Source organism: Pelmatolapia mariae, linkage group LG1, assembly GCF_036321145.2.
Source record: "Pelmatolapia mariae isolate MD_Pm_ZW linkage group LG1, Pm_UMD_F_2, whole genome shotgun sequence".
Taxonomy (NCBI): domain Eukaryota; kingdom Metazoa; phylum Chordata; class Actinopteri; order Cichliformes; family Cichlidae; genus Pelmatolapia; species Pelmatolapia mariae.
This window is the reverse complement of record NC_086227.1, coordinates 10,401,554-10,420,077: the sequence shown is the minus strand read 5'-3', so window position 1 is coordinate 10,420,077 and position 18,524 is coordinate 10,401,554. Positions and strand designations below refer to the sequence as shown.

The 18,524-nt window shown below is 40.1% G+C and overlaps 1 protein-coding gene across 2 annotated transcripts; it reads left to right on the top strand.

The window, feature by feature from the left end:
• The first annotated feature begins 5,617 nt into the window (after positions 1-5,617).
• nr1h3 (nuclear receptor subfamily 1, group H, member 3) lies at positions 5,618-17,754 on the top strand. Of its 2 annotated transcripts, XM_063471550.1 has the most exons (11): positions 5,618-5,769; positions 8,147-8,363; positions 10,276-10,358; positions 11,218-11,460; positions 12,028-12,294; positions 12,456-12,661; positions 12,793-12,972; positions 13,854-13,953; positions 14,383-14,496; positions 14,715-14,809; positions 15,178-17,754. In XM_063471550.1, exons 3-11 carry the CDS (start codon positions 10,316-10,318, stop codon positions 15,322-15,324), a joined length of 1,395 nt encoding a protein of 464 aa, XP_063327620.1. In that variant the 5' UTR covers positions 5,618-5,769; positions 8,147-8,363; positions 10,276-10,315; the 3' UTR covers positions 15,325-17,754. The 2 variants fall into 2 exon arrangements, with proteins under 2 accessions (XP_063327620.1, XP_063327630.1); XM_063471560.1 differs by lacking the exon at positions 8,147-8,363.
• The last annotated feature ends 770 nt before the right edge of the window (positions 17,755-18,524 follow it).

The following is an 18,524-nucleotide window of genomic DNA, read 5'->3' as shown; positions in this document are numbered from 1 at the left end:
CTGCTTAAGCTTCCTGTTTCTCATTGGAAGAGTCTGCCCTCTGGCGGCGGTTCATAATATTCACATACATGTAAAACACTGGAAAACAGTCATGAACATGATTGATTTATGCACAATATGAACGGGATGGGAAACAAACTTTGACAGGCGGTCATTCGGCTCAAGTTACGTTGATATTCTAAATAAAATACAATAAAAATAAAAAACATACATGCATATATCACTCAGAGAAATATAGTCACAGCTCGAAAAGTGCAAAAATATCTGTCTTAGATTGCAGACACAACGCAGGAGACTAACGGGACAAACATCAAAAACATTTTCTGTAGGTGCAGAAGTGAATCAATGAATTCACCACACACACTAGAACTGTTGACAGCGAGTGCAGAATATCCTTAACAACACATTTCCATTTGTTTTGCAATTTTCAATTACGGCTGTGCTTACAGACTAGCTGAACAAGCTGATGAATGACCTCTTATTCCAAAAGTCTGACCCATCCACTATGTGTCCTCCTCAGTCATATTGGTTACCATGTTAACCAAAAAACTGAATTGAGTTTGCCCTGCAATGACTTACGAGTGATATGGGTGTTTTTGATTACCAAATTGAACAAATAAGTGTTACTTATAAGTCAAAGTATAACAGTGGAATTGAGCTGAGGTGGCACAGTGACTTTATTGGGCATGTTGTAACTCTGAACACCGTCTACATACGCTGTATACGCTGTGCATATAAAAGGGCGACAATAAAGGGAAACTAGAATACAGGGCTATTTAAGTAGGGTTACAAAGCAAAAATCCCCTAAAGATGGGTGCTCATTTAAAAGTTCAGTGGACCAGAAATAAAGCCTGGTGTACTGAGATGGATGCTGAATACTTGATCACTTCAGCTAGGGGACTTGTGGGTTATTCTACTGGTGTGATATGACCTTCACAGTCACAGCAGGTGGGGCTCATAGGAAATCACAAATAAAATGAGTATAGAAAATTGGTATAGAAAACATCGGGCATGGTCTTCACGCTCGTGTGCAGCCTTGTGTCCTATTACAGATTTATTATGGGAAAAATGGAGGGTCATGAGACTTTGTGCTGGATTATGGAAAAGAAAGTGTAATAAGAAAGGGAAAATAGAAGTATGTATAAAGTCTGTGATCCATCCAATTTCTGTAAAATGTACGGGAACAAACCCCATATTTTCTCAGAGTCTTACACCTGTGGCGTGTCCAGCGGGGTGGCCTGGGGGGGCACAGGCCACCCCCCCAACCAGACTGGCCACCCCAGGTGCCACCCCGAAGCCAAAACAATAAAATCCAATGAAATATTAAATGTACGATTATGTTTTCACAGTGAAGCTCAGATATCCGAGTGTAAGTGAATGCAGCATCGGCTTCTGCGCTATGAGCATCATGTTAGCAAAGGTAGGAGAGCCAAGCAAGAAAGAGGCACCGCAGAAAACAGTTTTTCGGCGAAAGATTAACAGTTTAACATAGCTGGACTGGCCATCGAGCATGGCGGAGCTTCTACAGCGGCTAGCAGGTGGATGAGGGAAGGGGAGGCAGGAGGAGGAGAGACCCGAGGCGGCCGCCGGTCCGAGTGTCAGGTGAACTGAACTTCAGGTAAGAAGTTATGACCTGCAGTCTATCCGGGTCAGATATAAACTAAGTTTAGGTGTAGTTTATTTTCGTTGTGCTGACTTTTTACAGTCAGTTACAATAACTCGTACTGGTGCTAGCTAGCATGACGGAGTTTCTATACAGCTGGGTGGTGCTATGATGTTACTGATAGTGAACATTATTTTATTCATAAGTTTAGTTAGTAGAGTTGCCAACCGCTCCTTAAAAAATGGAATGGTCCCTCATTCAGAGAAAATATTACAGGTTTTGTATTGAGCTGAGAAGAGACGCAGTTTGTCCCGTACTTAAGCTAGAATGAAAAAAAGACACAAAGCTGGGGTTATTCTGTGTCTTTGCTGCACAGCTGCCTCTTCTTCTCTCATCGTCTCTCCTCCCTCTCCTGTTGCTACTTCAATCATGAAACTGATCAATCAATGATCAGCTGATCGGCTTTTCTCTTGTTTGTTTATCATCCACTTTGCGCCAGAAAGAGGAAACCAGCAGATGTCGCGCTAAACAACAGCAGCACGTTTAAGCTTGATCAGCTGTTGTTAGAATTTATTTAATATTAATTTCTAGTATCAGCTGATGTTTGCTGGAGCCACAGCTGTAAAAGCTGCTGGTCATGATGTCTGTTTGGTTATCTGGTGAGAGGGAAACATGAAGATGAAACCAGGAGATGCCCTTACTGAATCATCAGAGCTGAACAGGTGATGGAGAAACAGGTTTACCTTTTAGGTGACATGAATGAGTTGAAGTTATGAACTGTTTCTTTTTTTCTTTTTTTTTTAAACCTGTCCCGTTTGGTTCTTTTTGCCATCAGAATTATTGTCTAAAGGCGAAGAAAGATGCCCAACGGATTTACTTTACCAAATGGACCATCCCAGCCTTGCCGTAATGGTCCATTTGATTTACCTTTTATTGTTTATTTTATTTTATTTTATTTTATTTTTTTTACTTGCTAGATACGGGACAGGGGAAAAGAAAAGGGAGAAAGAAAGAGGGGGGAAAAAACAAAACAAAACAAAAAAAAAAACAGCGGAGAAGAGGGACGGGGATAAAGGGCAAAAAACAAAAACCAACAAAATAAGCAGACAAAAAATACATATATCGATCACCTGGATCACCTGTTGAGAAAGAAAAAAGAAAACAAGCAGAAGAAAACGAGAGTAATAGAATAAACAACATCACAATGATATATGGGAATATAACACTAAATACTTAATATTAAACATTATTGTGCAGCACGTAAGATCGACAGCGCACAGTGTGCTTTGAGGTAGGAGCCAAAAAGGGTGTAGTTTGTGTGTGTGATCACCTGTGTGTACACCTGTGAGCATGAGCGCGCTTGTATTTAAAAGGTTCCTTAATGTAATGATCTGCTAGAGGGTGTGGGGGGCCACAGTCCCATCCTCCAGGGCATGAAGCAGGTATGGAGGAGATCAAAACTCCAGACATCCAGAGGCGCCCAGAACACAAGAGACCAAGGAAGACCAACAGAGGGGCAGCCGCGCCACTGTCCCAGAAAGAGCTGAGGAGAGTCCCAGATGAGGGATCACTCAGCAGCCGCGGAGCAGAAGCCAGGGGGGGTTGCAGTGACGTGCCCGTGAGCTCCGCCGGCAGCCAGCTGTGCCTGAGTGACCGAGCCCCAGGCCGAGAGGCCGAGGGCACCCCACCCCCGAAGTGGCCCGAGCGAGCCCCAGGTTCCAGGCCCCGATAAGCAGCCACCAAGGAGTGAGCCGGTGTGTACCCGGACGCCCACCCCCGGACACAAAGAACCACCAACGCATCGATGTCTGAGGGCGTCTGCCACCGGCAGGGGAAGTGGTGGGGGGAGATAGGCCTCCAAACCTTGGAGGGCCTGAGATGTCCCCAGAGAGGTGGCGTCTGATACCCAACCTGACATATAGACACAGACATACAGGCACACTCAAATACAAACATCCATTCCCACCCTCATGCTCTCATAGGCAATTACTCCACACTCAACCAACGTGGAGACAGACATAAAGAGACGCTGTACACACAATCACGCTCCCCAAGCGTACTCTAAGAGTACGCTTGGGGAGCGTAACAGTTCTAAGTTATGAACTGTTTCTGAGAGACAAATAACACCAGGATCCTTTTCTATGTAGCTGACAGCCAGTAACTGTGCAGGGGCGGATCTAGCAAAGTTATGCCAGGGGGCCAGGTAGAGCATTAACAGGGAAAGGGGGGCACAAAGAAATACTTTTCTTTCTTATTCTCATTTAAAATATCTAGCTTTTATTAAATAATTATCTGAATCTTGCAAACAAAGTTTTTATCTGATGTAAAATTGATAGAAATCATACATATACCAACAAGACAGTGTACATCACTGTCACAACAGCGTTTGTTTTCATTCAAAGGCTTTATGGCTTTAATACCTGGTGGGCTGGTCTCTAGTCAAAATGCCCGGGCCGATTTTTTGTCCCAGTCCAGCCCTGCAGGTTAATACTGGCAGTGTCACCATGCCAGCTGACTGTATTTCATCATCAGCCAGTGTTGTTCTTTATACATCAATATTACCAAAGTTTATCATAAGGCAGCATAGAAAGTATTTACTTGCTTTCAGGTTTCATTCAAATGTTAGTCTTTTCATTTGTTTCCCCACTTTTTTCCTGTTTCAAAATCAAACACCAGTTTGTGAGAAGATTATCTTCTTTTTTTAATAGGCAGATAAAGTTTTGCATTGGCTAATTTGCCAATTGTATGTTAAAAATGTTCGTATTTTAATATTTAAAAATGTTTTTGCCCAAAACATACGTGCACTATATGTCAGTAAAAATACTATGCAAATATTGCTGCACCGTAGTGGTTAAAACCTTCTAATAAGAGTCAAAAGCAAATTCAGTTATTAGGTTTACAGGGTTATTGAATGATGGTTAACTGTTGGTAGAATTTTTTTTAACATTATCTGCCAATTACATCTGCCACCCTTCTCCAAATCTGTGCCCCTACCTGGCCCCCCCAACAAAAATTTTCTAGACACGCCACTGTCTTACACATGTATAAGCAGGTACATACGGTATAAAGATGGACTATAAATTACAGCAGGCAACCAATACAAACACCAGGTTCCCTCTACAAATTCATCTTCTTCTCTATCTTTCAGCTGCTCCCTTTAGGGGTCATCTGCCTCCATCTCACCCTCCATCTATCCTCCTCTGTCACACCAACTTTCTGATGTTCTCTTTCACTAAATCCATGAATCTTCTCTTTGGTCTTCTTCTTTTAATTCTGCCCGGTAGCTTCATATTCAGCATCCTTTGTTCAACATTTCCACCATCCCTCCTCTGATATGTCAAAACCATCTCAGCCTTGCCTCTCTAACTTTCTCTCCAAACTGCTCAACCTGAGCTGTCCCTCTCATTTCTAATCTCAACCATTCTGGTCTCTCCCAGTGAAAATCTGAACATCTTCAGCTCGGCCTCCTGTCTTTTTGTGAGCACTACCATCTCCAAACCATACGTCATATTAGAGCTTATTACCATGTTATAAACCTCCCTGTTCACACTCGCTGCAGTCCTTCTGTTATTAGGTTCCCTGTAAATTTCTCACAGTTTGCAGCATCATCAACCAAGGCGCATCTTACATTATTACAATAATTTATCCGTGTCATGTAGAGGGTCCAAATTCAACAATTTCATTTCATTTTAGTTGATTATGAAATCATGAATAAATTCCTAAAGCACAAAAAAAGAAAAAGGAAAAAGGGGAGACTGAATACTATTTAAGCATAATTTAAACGACTTTTGGGTTGTTGTTGTTTTTCTGTATGTAAATAAATAAATTGCACCTCAATTAAATGTATATATTTAAAAAAAATCTGTGTTATAAAAGGCTATAATTCTAAACAAGTGGGCCCTGTGGCCGATTAATGTGCTGGGGCTTTCCGCGCCTGCAAGACCAAATCCGGGATAGAGAAAGCCCCCGGCCCCCTCTGCCTGATGAAACCTGCTTCCTGCTGCGACAGCCGCAGCCGGAGCTCCCCGGGGCCGCTGGATCACATGATAGAACGACGCTGGCTAGCGAGCTAACATGTTAGCTTATGTTGTTAAAGCCCTTGCCAGGAATCGCACACGGACGCAGTAGCACGACTAACAAGCAGCCCCAAAGTCCTGAAGTCTTTGGTGAGTCTAAAAACGCAGCTCTGTGTCATTTCTGAACGTTTTTATTGACCCAGAGACGTTAACTTAGCCAAGCTAGCTAAGTTAAACTTGTTTATAGGAAGTTCGTTTGGTGTACGGGGCTTCTCGGCTAACGTTAACGATACTGGCCTTGTGTGGCTCGACCAAGAAGCTAATCTCACCTAAACACCTGGTTGTTTTGCATTAATAGCAGTGTTGATGGCATGTTTACCGTTTAACGTATGTCGATGTAAGCTGGCTAATGTTTACAAGCCAAACTTGAGGCTAGCTGTGTGCGTTTGCTTGTTACTACTAAAGTGGCATTAAGCTTAGTTAACTAACTAACTAACTAAGCTAATGTTAGCAGCAAATCTGCGGTCAAAACGGCCACATCACAGTATACCGGTACTGTCAAAACGATACTTGTCATACGTGTTAAGAGTTTTCACTTGCGCTTTCAAGTGCTTCTACTAGGGTTGCAAAGGGCGAAAAAAACCAACTAATGGTACTACTACTAAAGCTACTTTAGCTTGACAAGCCAGGCAGGCTGTTTACTCCCTCATCCCTACATGTGCTTGTTTTCAGTGTGAAAACCCTTTAATGCACCTGCCCCACCCGTAGAGGTGGTTTCACTTGTTTTTCCTGACAAGTGCTGTGTACAGAGGTGACATCTGTTGCACCTGCTATCACAGCGGGTGCCTCACATCTTTATCACATCTTTATCACATCTTTATCATATCTTTTAGTTCGGTGACCTGACTTAATTCCCAACACGGCTCCACCAAAGATTAAACAGAAGAGAAGTCTCTAGGCTAAAGAAGTGAAAACATCTGGGTGGATCTGCAAGTGAATACACTTCTTCTATTCTTCTTCCACCACATTGTGTGCGTGTGTTTGTCTGGGAACACTGACTGGTTGTGGAACCTGTGATCCCTGAAAGCACTGACTCTTTCCTTTCACACCAAGATGTTGCTGAGTGCAGTAATCCATTTCTGCTTCACCGTAGAGAGTTGCATCCGTTGTTACTCTGAGACTCTGAGAAAGGGATGTTTCCCAGTTGTAGTCATGCTGTCTTCGGACACTGGATTCGCACCTTCTCACGCCGTGTTTTCTCAACTGAGTTTTCTCACATTCACTCTAACCCACCACTCTGGCTGCTGACACGCGCAGTAATTTGAATCTTTCTCAGCAGCTTCGTTTGCATATTACTTCTCAGTTCACAATCACTGAAGACTCAGAAAGCCCATAATGAACACGGACATTTTTATTAAGGGTTTTAACCTTAAATGTGACCAAATGAACGATTTGTTTTCTAAATTGCTACTATTTAGTTAACTGACTGGCACATGCAAAAATACTAGTTGCTAAATAATCTCACAAGTTTTTTATAAAAGCCTAATTTTGACTCCCTTCGATTTTATTTGGCCTCAGATTGTTTATTAAAGAGCAGACTGATGTTTGACTTGCTGAAGTGTAAACGGAGAACAGGTCCTTTCTCTGTTTTTTTTTCTCTGTATTTTATAATACTGACTCTAGATTGATCATCAACTATAAAAGATTATGATGACCAAACCGGGTACAAATCATTATAAGAACTGCATTTTTTGGTTTTTATTATAGATTATTTATTGTCTATAAGTTGTTACTGATGGGCAATTTTAGAGTTGCATCGATTCTTTTTTCATTTTTGTTTGTTTGTTGGTGCTCTCATTTAATTTCCAACAGTCTGTGAAAACATGGTCAAAGGTGACTGACTGATAAGTTGCAGGGGACATTGGACTTGATCTGCGAGACGAGAGCGGGGATGACTTAAGGTCACATGCAGATAGGAATTGTTACAGCAAAAGAGTGTTAATTCACGCAGGAGACCATGATGCCCTCGATTATCGTACATTTTAACTAGTAAATCAACTAAGCTTAGACTTGTACGACCAGAATAACACATCATAATCAACATATTCTGAATATCATTTGTTTCAAACCTCAAACCCCCAGGTTAGGCTTTTTTTTGTCCTTAATGAAATGACCCTGAATTGGATAAGTGGAAGAAAATATATAGATGAGTGATAATTCACTGTTTTATGTTAGAAAATTCTTTTTTCTCATAAGCTGCGTGGCATTTTTGTGAGGAAGGTTTAGAGTGGTGACAGAGAGGACAAGTAGATGCTATGTTTTGACAGAACTGGAGAAAAATGGAGTAAGAACCTTGTAAAGATTGAAAATGGGTGGCTCTAATACTTGGAGAAAAAGAATCGAACACCACAACCCTGTGTGGATTTAAGAGCTGTGCAAATGACCAATAGTAACCTATGGTGTTCCCTCTTTCACCTCCCTCCCTCCTCCCCGTCTCTCTGTGTGTTTTCCCTCCTGTCTCCCATAGGGCATTGTAGAAAGGGACTTGTCTTCTTTCGTACTTGCCCTCTTCGAGATATCAAGTCATTAAACTTCTGCCCAACAAGTCACAGGGGTTTTGGCATCCTTTTAAGGATCATCAGGCGAGCTAGTCCTTAGCATCACCGCAGAGATATCAGCAGGCTGAGGTTGTGGACTCAAATGGGAAAGATGGATAGGCGATAAATAAGACACCAGATTCTGAGGTAAGGTCATTCCACCGCTGTGCCTGACACAGTCAGGTCTCGCAGTTCAATTCTAGCTGATAAGGGCTTTGAGTCAAAGTGTCGTTGACCTTGTTTTTCTTTATCATCAAACCAAAACTGCATTTTCAGTGAGGAAACTATTGAGTTCCGAAAAGTAAATGTTAGAAATTGCCAGGATGCTTGGAAAGGCAAACTTGTTATTATTCATACATAGCCTCATTTTAGTGCCATTAGCCAGCATGGTATAACAATCACAAATGCTATCATGGAAATGTTACCAAAGCCTCTTTATGCCAACAGAAGTTTTGTGTTCATTATCTTTTAGCTTAACTGTTAGGAACAATAACATTTTACTGGTTTCTTTGGGTATGTAAAAACTTATCAGTGAAACTAGGCACATTACTGCCATAGTAGCTGTGTTCTTTGTTTCATTTTATTACAGGCTTTCCCTTTAATTTTTGAACTGACATAACCTGAGTATAGTTATGTAATTTCAGTCACATATAGTCACAGTTTCATTCTCTTTTATCTGTCTTTCTCTATCTTGTTGGAAACATGGGGAACTTTAAAATGCACAGAGAGGCTTTATGATACTTGTATGGAAAAGTACTACTGTTACACTCATAAGTACGGATGTTACTACATAGTTATACCAACTAGAACAACTACCTGCATGTGGATTTTTTTATGTTATGAAATCTTGCAGGAGTGGTTGCCGAGTCCTTATCACCATTTATGAAGCAGGTGCTTTGCAGAGTAACCAGTTTTTGAGGTTGCAATGCCACAGAAAGGACCTGCACCATTTGGCATACCATGAGTTTCCATAAATTTGATGCCTATGTCTTTTATGCTCATTACTTTCTGGCTATAGTAGACCTTTACAGTCTTTATTCCAGTCACTGAGCATTTTTTGTGTTGAGGAGGGTAGACTAAATATCAGAAGCATCCTTAAATGTAAGGCAGTAAAGTTCAAAATATCACCAACTACAGCCTCTGAAGTGAACCAAGAGTGACCGTAGAGTTGCTTTAAAAACATTTCCAAAAAAGGATTATAATAATTTTTTTTAATTGTAGGATTCAATATTGAACTGCATTAGATGTGCAGACAGAATACAGTTCTGTATCATGCCATGTGACAAAGATATCAGAAATTTTGAACATTATAATTTTTATTTGTCACAAAAATAACTCGGCCCTCATTTCCAAACTTGCTTGTTTCTTGTAGGCTGGTTAAGAACAGCCAAATAGCCTCCTGCTGATTCAGTTTCCTGAAATGTATCCATATGTGGCACATGACATGCTTTCATTTCTGCTTTTACATCCAGTTGGCTTTGCTGTATGCACATCTTTATAGGCAGGCTCCGAGTGGCCAGAACTACAAGCCTTGATCTATTTTAATTCTTTCTAAGAACTGTTATGCTGCGTAACAGTATAATAATCCACTTGTCATCGATATCTTCAAACCACATCCTTATTTTCTTAATTACACACCCAACCAAGAGGTTTCAAGAGAGCTAAGTGTGTTTCTCACACTTGACTGTTTTGTAACTCTGTGGCATAGCTCTACCAGAGTCACTCACACTTAAGTATGTCTCAGGTGGTTGCTAACATGTTGTCTGTGAAACACTCGTTTTAGAAATGCTTTGTAGCCACAACAGCTGACTACATGGGTTGCACAGACTGTATATTTAAAGAAGACAATACATTTCCTGAAATTAAAGTCTGTCATTAGAACAGAAAAAACTGTCTTTTTTTGTTTTTAACCTGCATTGAGACCCTTAAGGTGTCCTTGTCCAGTCCAAGGGGGCTCTTACCCATATTTATGGGTAGGATCCAAGGAAAAACTTTGCTTCAGAAGATTTTGTAGTGATAGTAACATTTAGCATAATGTCCTGTTGTTTTCATTTCGCAGGTACATGTTGATTTCGTAATGACAAGCTGCTGTGCAGAAGATGTCCACGCTGTCTGTGACTGATATCCCAGATGTTGGTCATGGTAAGAGGAACGATCTCAGTCACACATGTCAGTCCAAAGTGAGAGATTTACCTGAGCAGGAGCCAATTCTTCCGATATGTGTCATTGTTAGATTATGCCACTTTATATGAAGTACTTGCTCTACATTCCAGGAGTGGGTATAAAAGATGGTTTTTATATTGTATTATCTTTTTATTTTAGTGGGGAGAGAGCCCTAAAAGAAATATCCTACTTTATAATAAATGCACAGTTTGTGCATTTCTCAACAAATAATACTAAAATAATTTAGTGAAATAATAAGTAATGGCCCCCCCCAGTCTTATTTAAGCTTACTATGGAAGTTTTTGCTGCATACCTCAGCCATTTACAGTTGTAATAGTCTCTCCTTTCCCTGCTCTCACCTCATACACGTGTGTCACATATGGAGATGAGCTGCCAAAAGACAGGTGACGTGTAATTAAGTTATTTTAATTGCAATAAAAACTTCCAAACTAGTGTTAGATCAAAAATAACTTGAGTGACAGCGAGAAAGGGGCAGAGACGCATTGATTTCAGAACTTTTTAGTTGTGACATCTCAGACACACCCAGAGTTTGCAGTTCAAGTGAAAAGCTTTTGGCTTAGGAAGTGCTGTTAGCTTCCTTTATCCTCTCCCCTAGCAAATGGTCCAACATGCCCTATTAAACCCAGCACAGAATACATTGACCCTTTCTCACCAGCTCATAATTTACCATTGAATCTGTGATTGATGCATCATGTTGTATATGTTTTTGTGAACATGGCTGTTTCTGTCAGACAACTGTCGAAATAAAGATAAAGACGAGTGGAACGGCCGTGGACAATGATTATTGTTTTCGCTGTGTTTGTCTCGTCTCTCTCAGATGAGAGTAAGGTGTTTGATGGGGCCTCTGAGCTGCAGCTGGACTGCATGGTTGAGGAAAGCAGTGGAAGTACCACAATGAAGCATGATGGCCTGCTGTCACTGACTGACCTCTCCCACCCAGACGATTTCCCCGTCCCCCCTCATAATGGCCCCTCGCTGGCTGAGATGAGCAGCCCTCTGCCAGTAGAACCAAATGACATTAAGCTGGATCCAGCTTCAGGTGACACATCTGCAAGCACAGGTGAGGGGGGGGAGTACAGCCTTCAGATGACTGCAGTAGGAACCATGCATGTTTTAAATGTTTGTTTCAGCAAACCTGCATTAAATACATTGTTTTTAAATGAAAACAATGGCACATGCTCTTCTGTGAGTTGGTTATTAAGAATTGGAGGGTGGGAAAAACAGTCTCTGTGTATTTGTCACTATTGTAAATAGTTGAGTGGAAAACAGGACCTAGTTGTTAAATACAAAAATTAGAAAAAGGCATGACTAAACTTGCCCATCTCAGTTATGGCTGTTTGTACTGCAAGTGGAGTGACAACTTCCACAGACCAGTATAACCAGTATTATTTCCTTCTGATCTCTTGATCTTAGGCATGCTTATTCTATGGTTTGACCTTTATGATGAGTCAGTAACGTTGAGTGTGTTTATTCTGTTCTATTTTGGTTTAGATACAAGGCCTAGAAGTAACCATCGTTTCTTGAAAGGAGCATACATAACAGACTGCTTCTGAGAAACTATCTAAACTAAACACAGATCATTTTCTTGAGTTCACATTGGTGTCATATCTCTTTCATTTGTGTGTAGATGGTCAGCCAGTGAAAAGAAAGAAGGGGCCTGCTCCAAAGATGCTGGGCAACGAGGTGTGCAGTGTCTGTGGCGACAAGGCCTCTGGTTTCCACTACAACGTGTTGAGCTGTGAGGGCTGCAAGGGCTTCTTTCGGCGCAGCGTCATTAAAAGTGCCCAGTACTCCTGCAAGAACAATGGTCGTTGCGAAATGGACATGTACATGCGCCGCAAGTGCCAGCAGTGCCGCCTGCGCAAGTGTCGGGAGGCGGGGATGCTGGAGCAGTGTGAGTGTCTGTACGCCAAATGAATCAGAGATGAAGAAAACTTGCAAACCCACATGCAATGTTGGCATGTGGGTTTCTAGCCAGAGTGCAAGTCGTGACAATGAAAAGAAACTCTTTAATTAGCTTGAGCTTTAGGATGTGCATCCTCTTTTGACCTGTAGGTGTGCTTTCTGAGGAGCAAATTAGACTGAAAAAGCTGAAGAAGCAGCAGGAGGAGGAAACGGCCCGCACGTCCACAGTGGTCACACCCACCCCTCCTCAGGAAGCAGCCACACTGGATCCACAGCAGCAGGAGATGATTCAGAAGCTGGTGGCTATGCAGAAGCAATGCAACAAGAGGTCTTTCCTTGACCGACCAAAAGTGACGGTAAGTGCTTCAGAGGGGAGTTGGAGCTGAAATGGCAGCAACTATAGAGACAATGTCTCAAATGCTGAGGCGGGTTTGTCTCAGAGTCAGATTTATCTCACTACTGTATATTTACTGTTAATGTATTCCAGCCTTGGCCACAGAGTCAGGATTTGCAGAATCGAGAAGTGCGGCAGCAGCGGTTCGCTCACTTCACTGAGCTGGCAATCATGTCAGTCCAAGAGATTGTGGATTTTGCTAAGCAGCTTCCTGGTTTCCTTGAGCTCACAAGAGAAGACCAGATTGCTCTACTGAAGACATCTACTATTGAGGTCTGTTGCTAGAAATGTGACTTTTGTTAAATTGTACCCATTATACTAACTAGAGGGGGGGAAATGGTATCTATCTTTTACTGGCCCCTTTTATGAAAAGATTTAAGACACCTCATTATGAGCCCATTTTCTTTGGATTGGCTGTCCATTGCTTGATTTTTAACTCAGCCCCTCTAAGTATAGCTACCTTGTTGTCTTGTCTCTGTGAATAATCCACAACCAAACTCTAAACATACTAAAAATACTTTAGCATTTTCATTTCATTTTGGCAAGTATTCTGTGATTCAGAGGTGGGAGTAAACACAAGTGCAAGTCTCAAATCTTAACTGTTAAGTATCAAGCAAGCAAACTCCAAGTTACTCCAGTGAGAATCAAACACGTCAGAAAAAATTCTGCTGATCTTTCGGTTCAGCTGTTTTCAGTGTTACTAGAAATTGTTGCAGCCGACGGTCTTATAAGCCTTCTGATCTAGTATTTGTTTTTCTGTGGCAGTAACAAACCCTCAACAGAGCCCAGTGCTCTGAAATAGTAATATGATCAGTATATTTCTGAAAGGAAAGCTCTGTAGAGAAAACAATTAATAGTATCCAAGGATGACTACAGTATACTTTAACATTGCTTGTGATGAGCAAACCCAAAATACTTACCAAAGCAAATTTAGTTTAAAAAGAAGAGCAAATAATGACTCATAAGATACATATTCCGAGCAAATTCGCTTCTGCTTTTGATTAATAACTGTGAATCTGTAGTGCACAAACTGACTATTAAATTTTCATTGTAATATGGCAACAAATAGTTTGTATTCCCTTTTGAGTAAGTACAAAAGTTAAAGGCTGGTGTAGTTGAAAGACAAAAAAAGATGTTTTTTTGGTCTTTCTCAGATTATGCTGCTTGAGACGTCTCGGCGATACAATCCTGCCATTGAAAGCATTACATTTCTGAAGGACTTCAGTTATAATAAGGAGGATTTCGCCAAAGCAGGTTCATTTGTTCATTTCTACCTACCAAATAATTGTTTTTATTACTTAACCAGAGTGTGTGCATTTCATCTGTCAGAATCAAAATGTCTTTATGATGACAAAAATTTAAGTGCAGTACTTATAGTGTTAAAAAGGAGAAATAATATATACAAAATTCAGCACATGTACGCCAGTCCCTGCATTCACCTTATTGCACCAGTCCCATCAGTAATGATTAAAAACTCTGCTTTAATTGCATCTAATGCTTTAATGGTTGTATCGTGTGCCTTCTAGCAGAAAGTCAAAGATTACAGAGATGTATAGAAAATATGTTTTCATATGTTCCCTTACCATGAAAATGCTCAAATCCACAGCGTGCAGTTGCAGTGCGTTTCTATTTGTAACATGACATTTTATTTCCTCCCTCCTCTCTCCACTCTTACTTTCCCAGGGCTTCAGTTTGAGTTCATCAACCCCATCTTTGAGTTTTCAAAAGGAATGAATGACCTGCACCTGGACGAGGCCGAATATGCTCTGCTCATTGCTATCAACATCTTTTCTGCAGGTCAGAATTTATAAACTACACACCCTTCTCATAGTGAAAATGCTTTGAGAACTAATCCTTCCCTTTTTAGTTCTGAGGGAGAAATGAACTGTTTGCATTTGCAGATTGAGCATTTTTTCCCCTCAGAAGGCTTTCTTCGCATTTTACCAAAGTAGATCTTTTTTTTTCTCCATAAACAAACAGGAGAGATTAATGTGTGTGTGTATATTTGCTTTCAGATCGGCCAAATGTGCAAGATCATGATCTGGTGGAGCGGCTGCAACAGCCCTATGTGGATGCACTGCGCTCTTATATCATGATTAAGAGACCAAATGTAAGCACCAGATATATCTGTAGCTTTTTCTTTTGTTACAGACTGAACGTCAGTATAAGCAGGCTGTCATCATCACAACAAGCACATTAGGTCATGACTAAGGTCATATTGTATTGTTGAGACTTGTAGGGGGTTTGAACTGTTAGAAGAGCAGTTGTGTGCTAGATAAAGCTGCGTGGTGAAAGGAATCAAATGTACACCACATATTGTTATCTAAAAACAGCAACAATTATACATTATCAGCTGAGCTGAGCTGATAATAGGTATGTGTGTGTTTTCACACACATATTGTGAAGTGATTGTGTGTTTGAAAGGCGTTTTGGAAACTATTCATTTATTTTTATTTATTTTTAAATGAACTTCCTTAGGATCACTTGATGTTCCCCCGCATGCTGATGAAGCTGGTGAGCCTTCGTACACTAAGCAGCGTCCACTCGGAGCAGGTTTTTGCCCTTCGCCTCCAGGACAAGAAGCTTCCCCCGCTACTATCTGAAATCTGGGACGTCAATGAGTGACTGCAAACCTGATGTCACACTCCGTGGCTTTGTTAAGCCTGAGACAGACATGGCATCCAGCAAGATCACTGACTCCTTTCTGACGATCTTGTCAAGGACTGGTTGTTTTCTTTTTCATGGGGAAGGGAGAGCAACGCTGCCCTTTGCTCTCAGACTGCTATATGGCTTTGTGTTCCTAAGAGGAACATGAACGCCTACTTTTCTTTGAACCTTGCTTTTTTTTTGTTTTGTTTTGTTTTTCTTCTTCCATGTAGATACTGACGTGATTGTGGTTAAATACCAGCATTTGGCTCTTTAGCCAGTTATCTCTGATTTAATATTTGTTGAACGTTTTGTCAATCTCTAGTGCGGTTTTTATCCTTTTCCTCTAACAATAATAATCAACAGGAACTGAGCAGGTCTTGGCTGTGGCTGTTTCAAATGTCAGGATTACAGTCACACATTCATTTAAAATGGTGATATTTGCATTTGTGCAATAGAACGGGGAAAAGATGGGCATAATCGGACCCACGACAGCTTTTCACTATATTGACATTAGGTTAAAATATAGGCCACTTGGTTGATACGTAATATGCATTTTAATATGGCAGCAAATAGATTTTTGTTCCCTTTGGAGTAAGTACAAAAGTTAAAGGCTGGTGTAGTTGCTCAGGTAATGTGAAGTAGACCTCTGAGAACTGGAGGCTTCTTTAATATCTATTAGTTTAATAGATTTACTTTAGTTTTTCCAGATGAATAAGGGACCTTTTTGGTCGTTTATAGAAGCCCATTACAGTTAGTGCAAATTGTATATTTATTTACATTAAAAATAAAAAATGCAAAGCTTATCCTCAAGATTGTACAATCACATGCTAACGCACAAGAAAGTACAACTCTGCAGGTGACTAGTAGGCTGGGCCCTTCACAGGAAATGGTGTGTTTTGTTTTGTTTTATCACTCAGTGCAATGGTACCCTGAAATACAGGCGGTATTGTCTTTAAAATGCAAGGAAAGATGAAATTTCAGTTTGGCAAAGTCAATCTACCATGTCTCTGAGCCTTTTTTTGTTTTCCCCAATGAGAAAACCCCTTTTCTGTCAAAGTTGCATTCACAAATAAATGAAAAGTATTGGCTTGATTAACACCATCTTTGTAACTGTGTAAGTGAAATGTACTTTTGTGATTTCGCTCTAGCATTTAAAAGCGTGTCAAATGTTTGAGCAGAAAAGGAGACGTTTTGTGACATTTTATTTTTGATAATCTACTATGTAACTAATACGGAGGACAATAAATGTCAAGCTGAATTTCTAGTTAGAAAGCGAACTTGATCTAAAGGTCTGTAATAGTGTGAGTATCTTCCTTGAATGGGTACTCAACATCAACAGCTTTAACCGGTCAGATTTTGGGAAACCTCACTAAAAACATGTACCAAAATCTTTATTAACAGGGAGCAGGAATCAACAGGAAAGAACTACTTTACTACAGAGATCTAAATGTTTTTCTTATTGCTGTGTTTCCCATGCCTTGTCCTGTGCGGTGTAACACTGAAATGCTGCATAATGGATGATAAAGGACTGCCAATGGAAATCCATAATTGTGAAGTCTGTTTTCTCTTCCTATGTTGAGTGAAGACGGCTGAAAATTGGGATAGTTTAATGGCTTTGCAGTCTGTTTTACAGTAATTTAATTACCTCTCTAGCCATTACAAGATGTCAAGGTTAGATTTCTCAATAACTGTAGATGTAAAATGCAGTTTGCTCTGCCCTAACAAACAACTTCTATTATTTCAGCCAGGAGGTCGTCCAGAATCATGTTTTTGGGGGCCTTTTAGCTAATAAATTCCATCAGATGGCTAACGTGCTGGTTAAATGGGACATTATCTACACCTGCTACACAAATGTCATACAGGCACAAGTAGTCTCTCCAAAATTCACTTTATTGCACATTAGATTTTTTTTCCAAAAGCACTTGCTGATGGACTTGATGTTTAATTATTTGAATTTTTGGTTGTTAAGCTTGGATTGTGTAACCAAACTGACCCTTTTTTTTTCTTTTTAACTATCGCCATATTGACCAACATGTCTGTATTGTATAATATTAGCTTAAATTGATTATCTCTCCCATGTTCAGCTCATGCTTTTAATAAAATTGGCTTTGTTTATTAAAGTGTTCCTGTGAACCACCATACACAGCATCGGGAACCCCGAAACTGACAATATTATTTTCCACTTTATTTTTAATTTTATTTTTTTTGATTTCCTGCCTGTGACATGTAAGGATGTCTTGTGTGAAAATGATATATTGATATACTAAATTAATGACAACTCTAGTGATGGTTTAAAAAAAAATAGTGATGACAATAATTAACTCCCTAGTTTGTATTTGCCTTTGACATCGTCTATGACGTGGCCTCTATGACAACTTGACTTTTATGTTTCACCATGCTGATTAAATGATCTAATGATACAATCCTTTAGCCTGGTTCATGCATCTTTGACCAAGCTGGATGAAAACTGATTTTAAAATGTCTCACACAGTCTAACATTAAGAAAATGTGTAAAATGGTAAAACAGTAAACGTTACTTAATTGTTGGCTGAATAAATGCAAATGCTTGTCCAGCCACATTTCTTACAGTATTCACAGTGGGGTGCTCTTAAGATGTTGGAATAACTGTGGAAAACCTAGTGACTGGATTTTCTTACTTAATAGTTGCTTGGGGGAAACGTCTAACAAAAGGCCATCCATAAGGGTTTGTTCCTGCCAGAAGAAGAATGGAACAGCAGCTAACATCAGGAAGCAAACTTTAGCTATGCCAAATTTTTTTTCATTCTGTAGGCACAGAAAAGATGGTGGTGTCCTGGCATTTTTGACCATGTACTATATCAATCCTTAAAATTTGATTTATATTTTAGATATATTCTAAATATTACAACATATTTAGTTATAGATTTGGATTTTGTTGATATTCATATAATCAATCTCTGATATAGTGTTTTATTTATTAAAAAATAAGGAGCAGGTTAAGACAAGAACGGATGCAGGAGTGTGTAACCAAACTGGTGAAATGCTTATGCAAAACTTTCCTTTAGGTCCCATTTTAACAAAATGTGAATTTTTGTATTTTGGGTTTTGGTTTGATGCTTGCAGGACCTAAAAATAGCTTCTGTAATATTACTATTAATTTACCACCTTATCCCTTGGTTGTATACCATTTCGGTTCA

Excerpts from the sequence above, each read along its gene's own strand:
- nr1h3 (XM_063471560.1), top strand. The coding sequence starts at position 10,316 with ATGTCCACGCTGTCTGTGACTGATATCCCAGATGTTGGTCATG. Across the intron at positions 11,461-12,027 it reads TGACACATCTGCAAGCACAG|ATGGTCAGCCAGTGAAAAGA; the intron begins GTGAGGGGGGGG and ends ATTTGTGTGTAG. Across the intron at positions 12,973-13,853 it reads TGAAGACATCTACTATTGAG|ATTATGCTGCTTGAGACGTC; the intron begins GTCTGTTGCTAG and ends GGTCTTTCTCAG.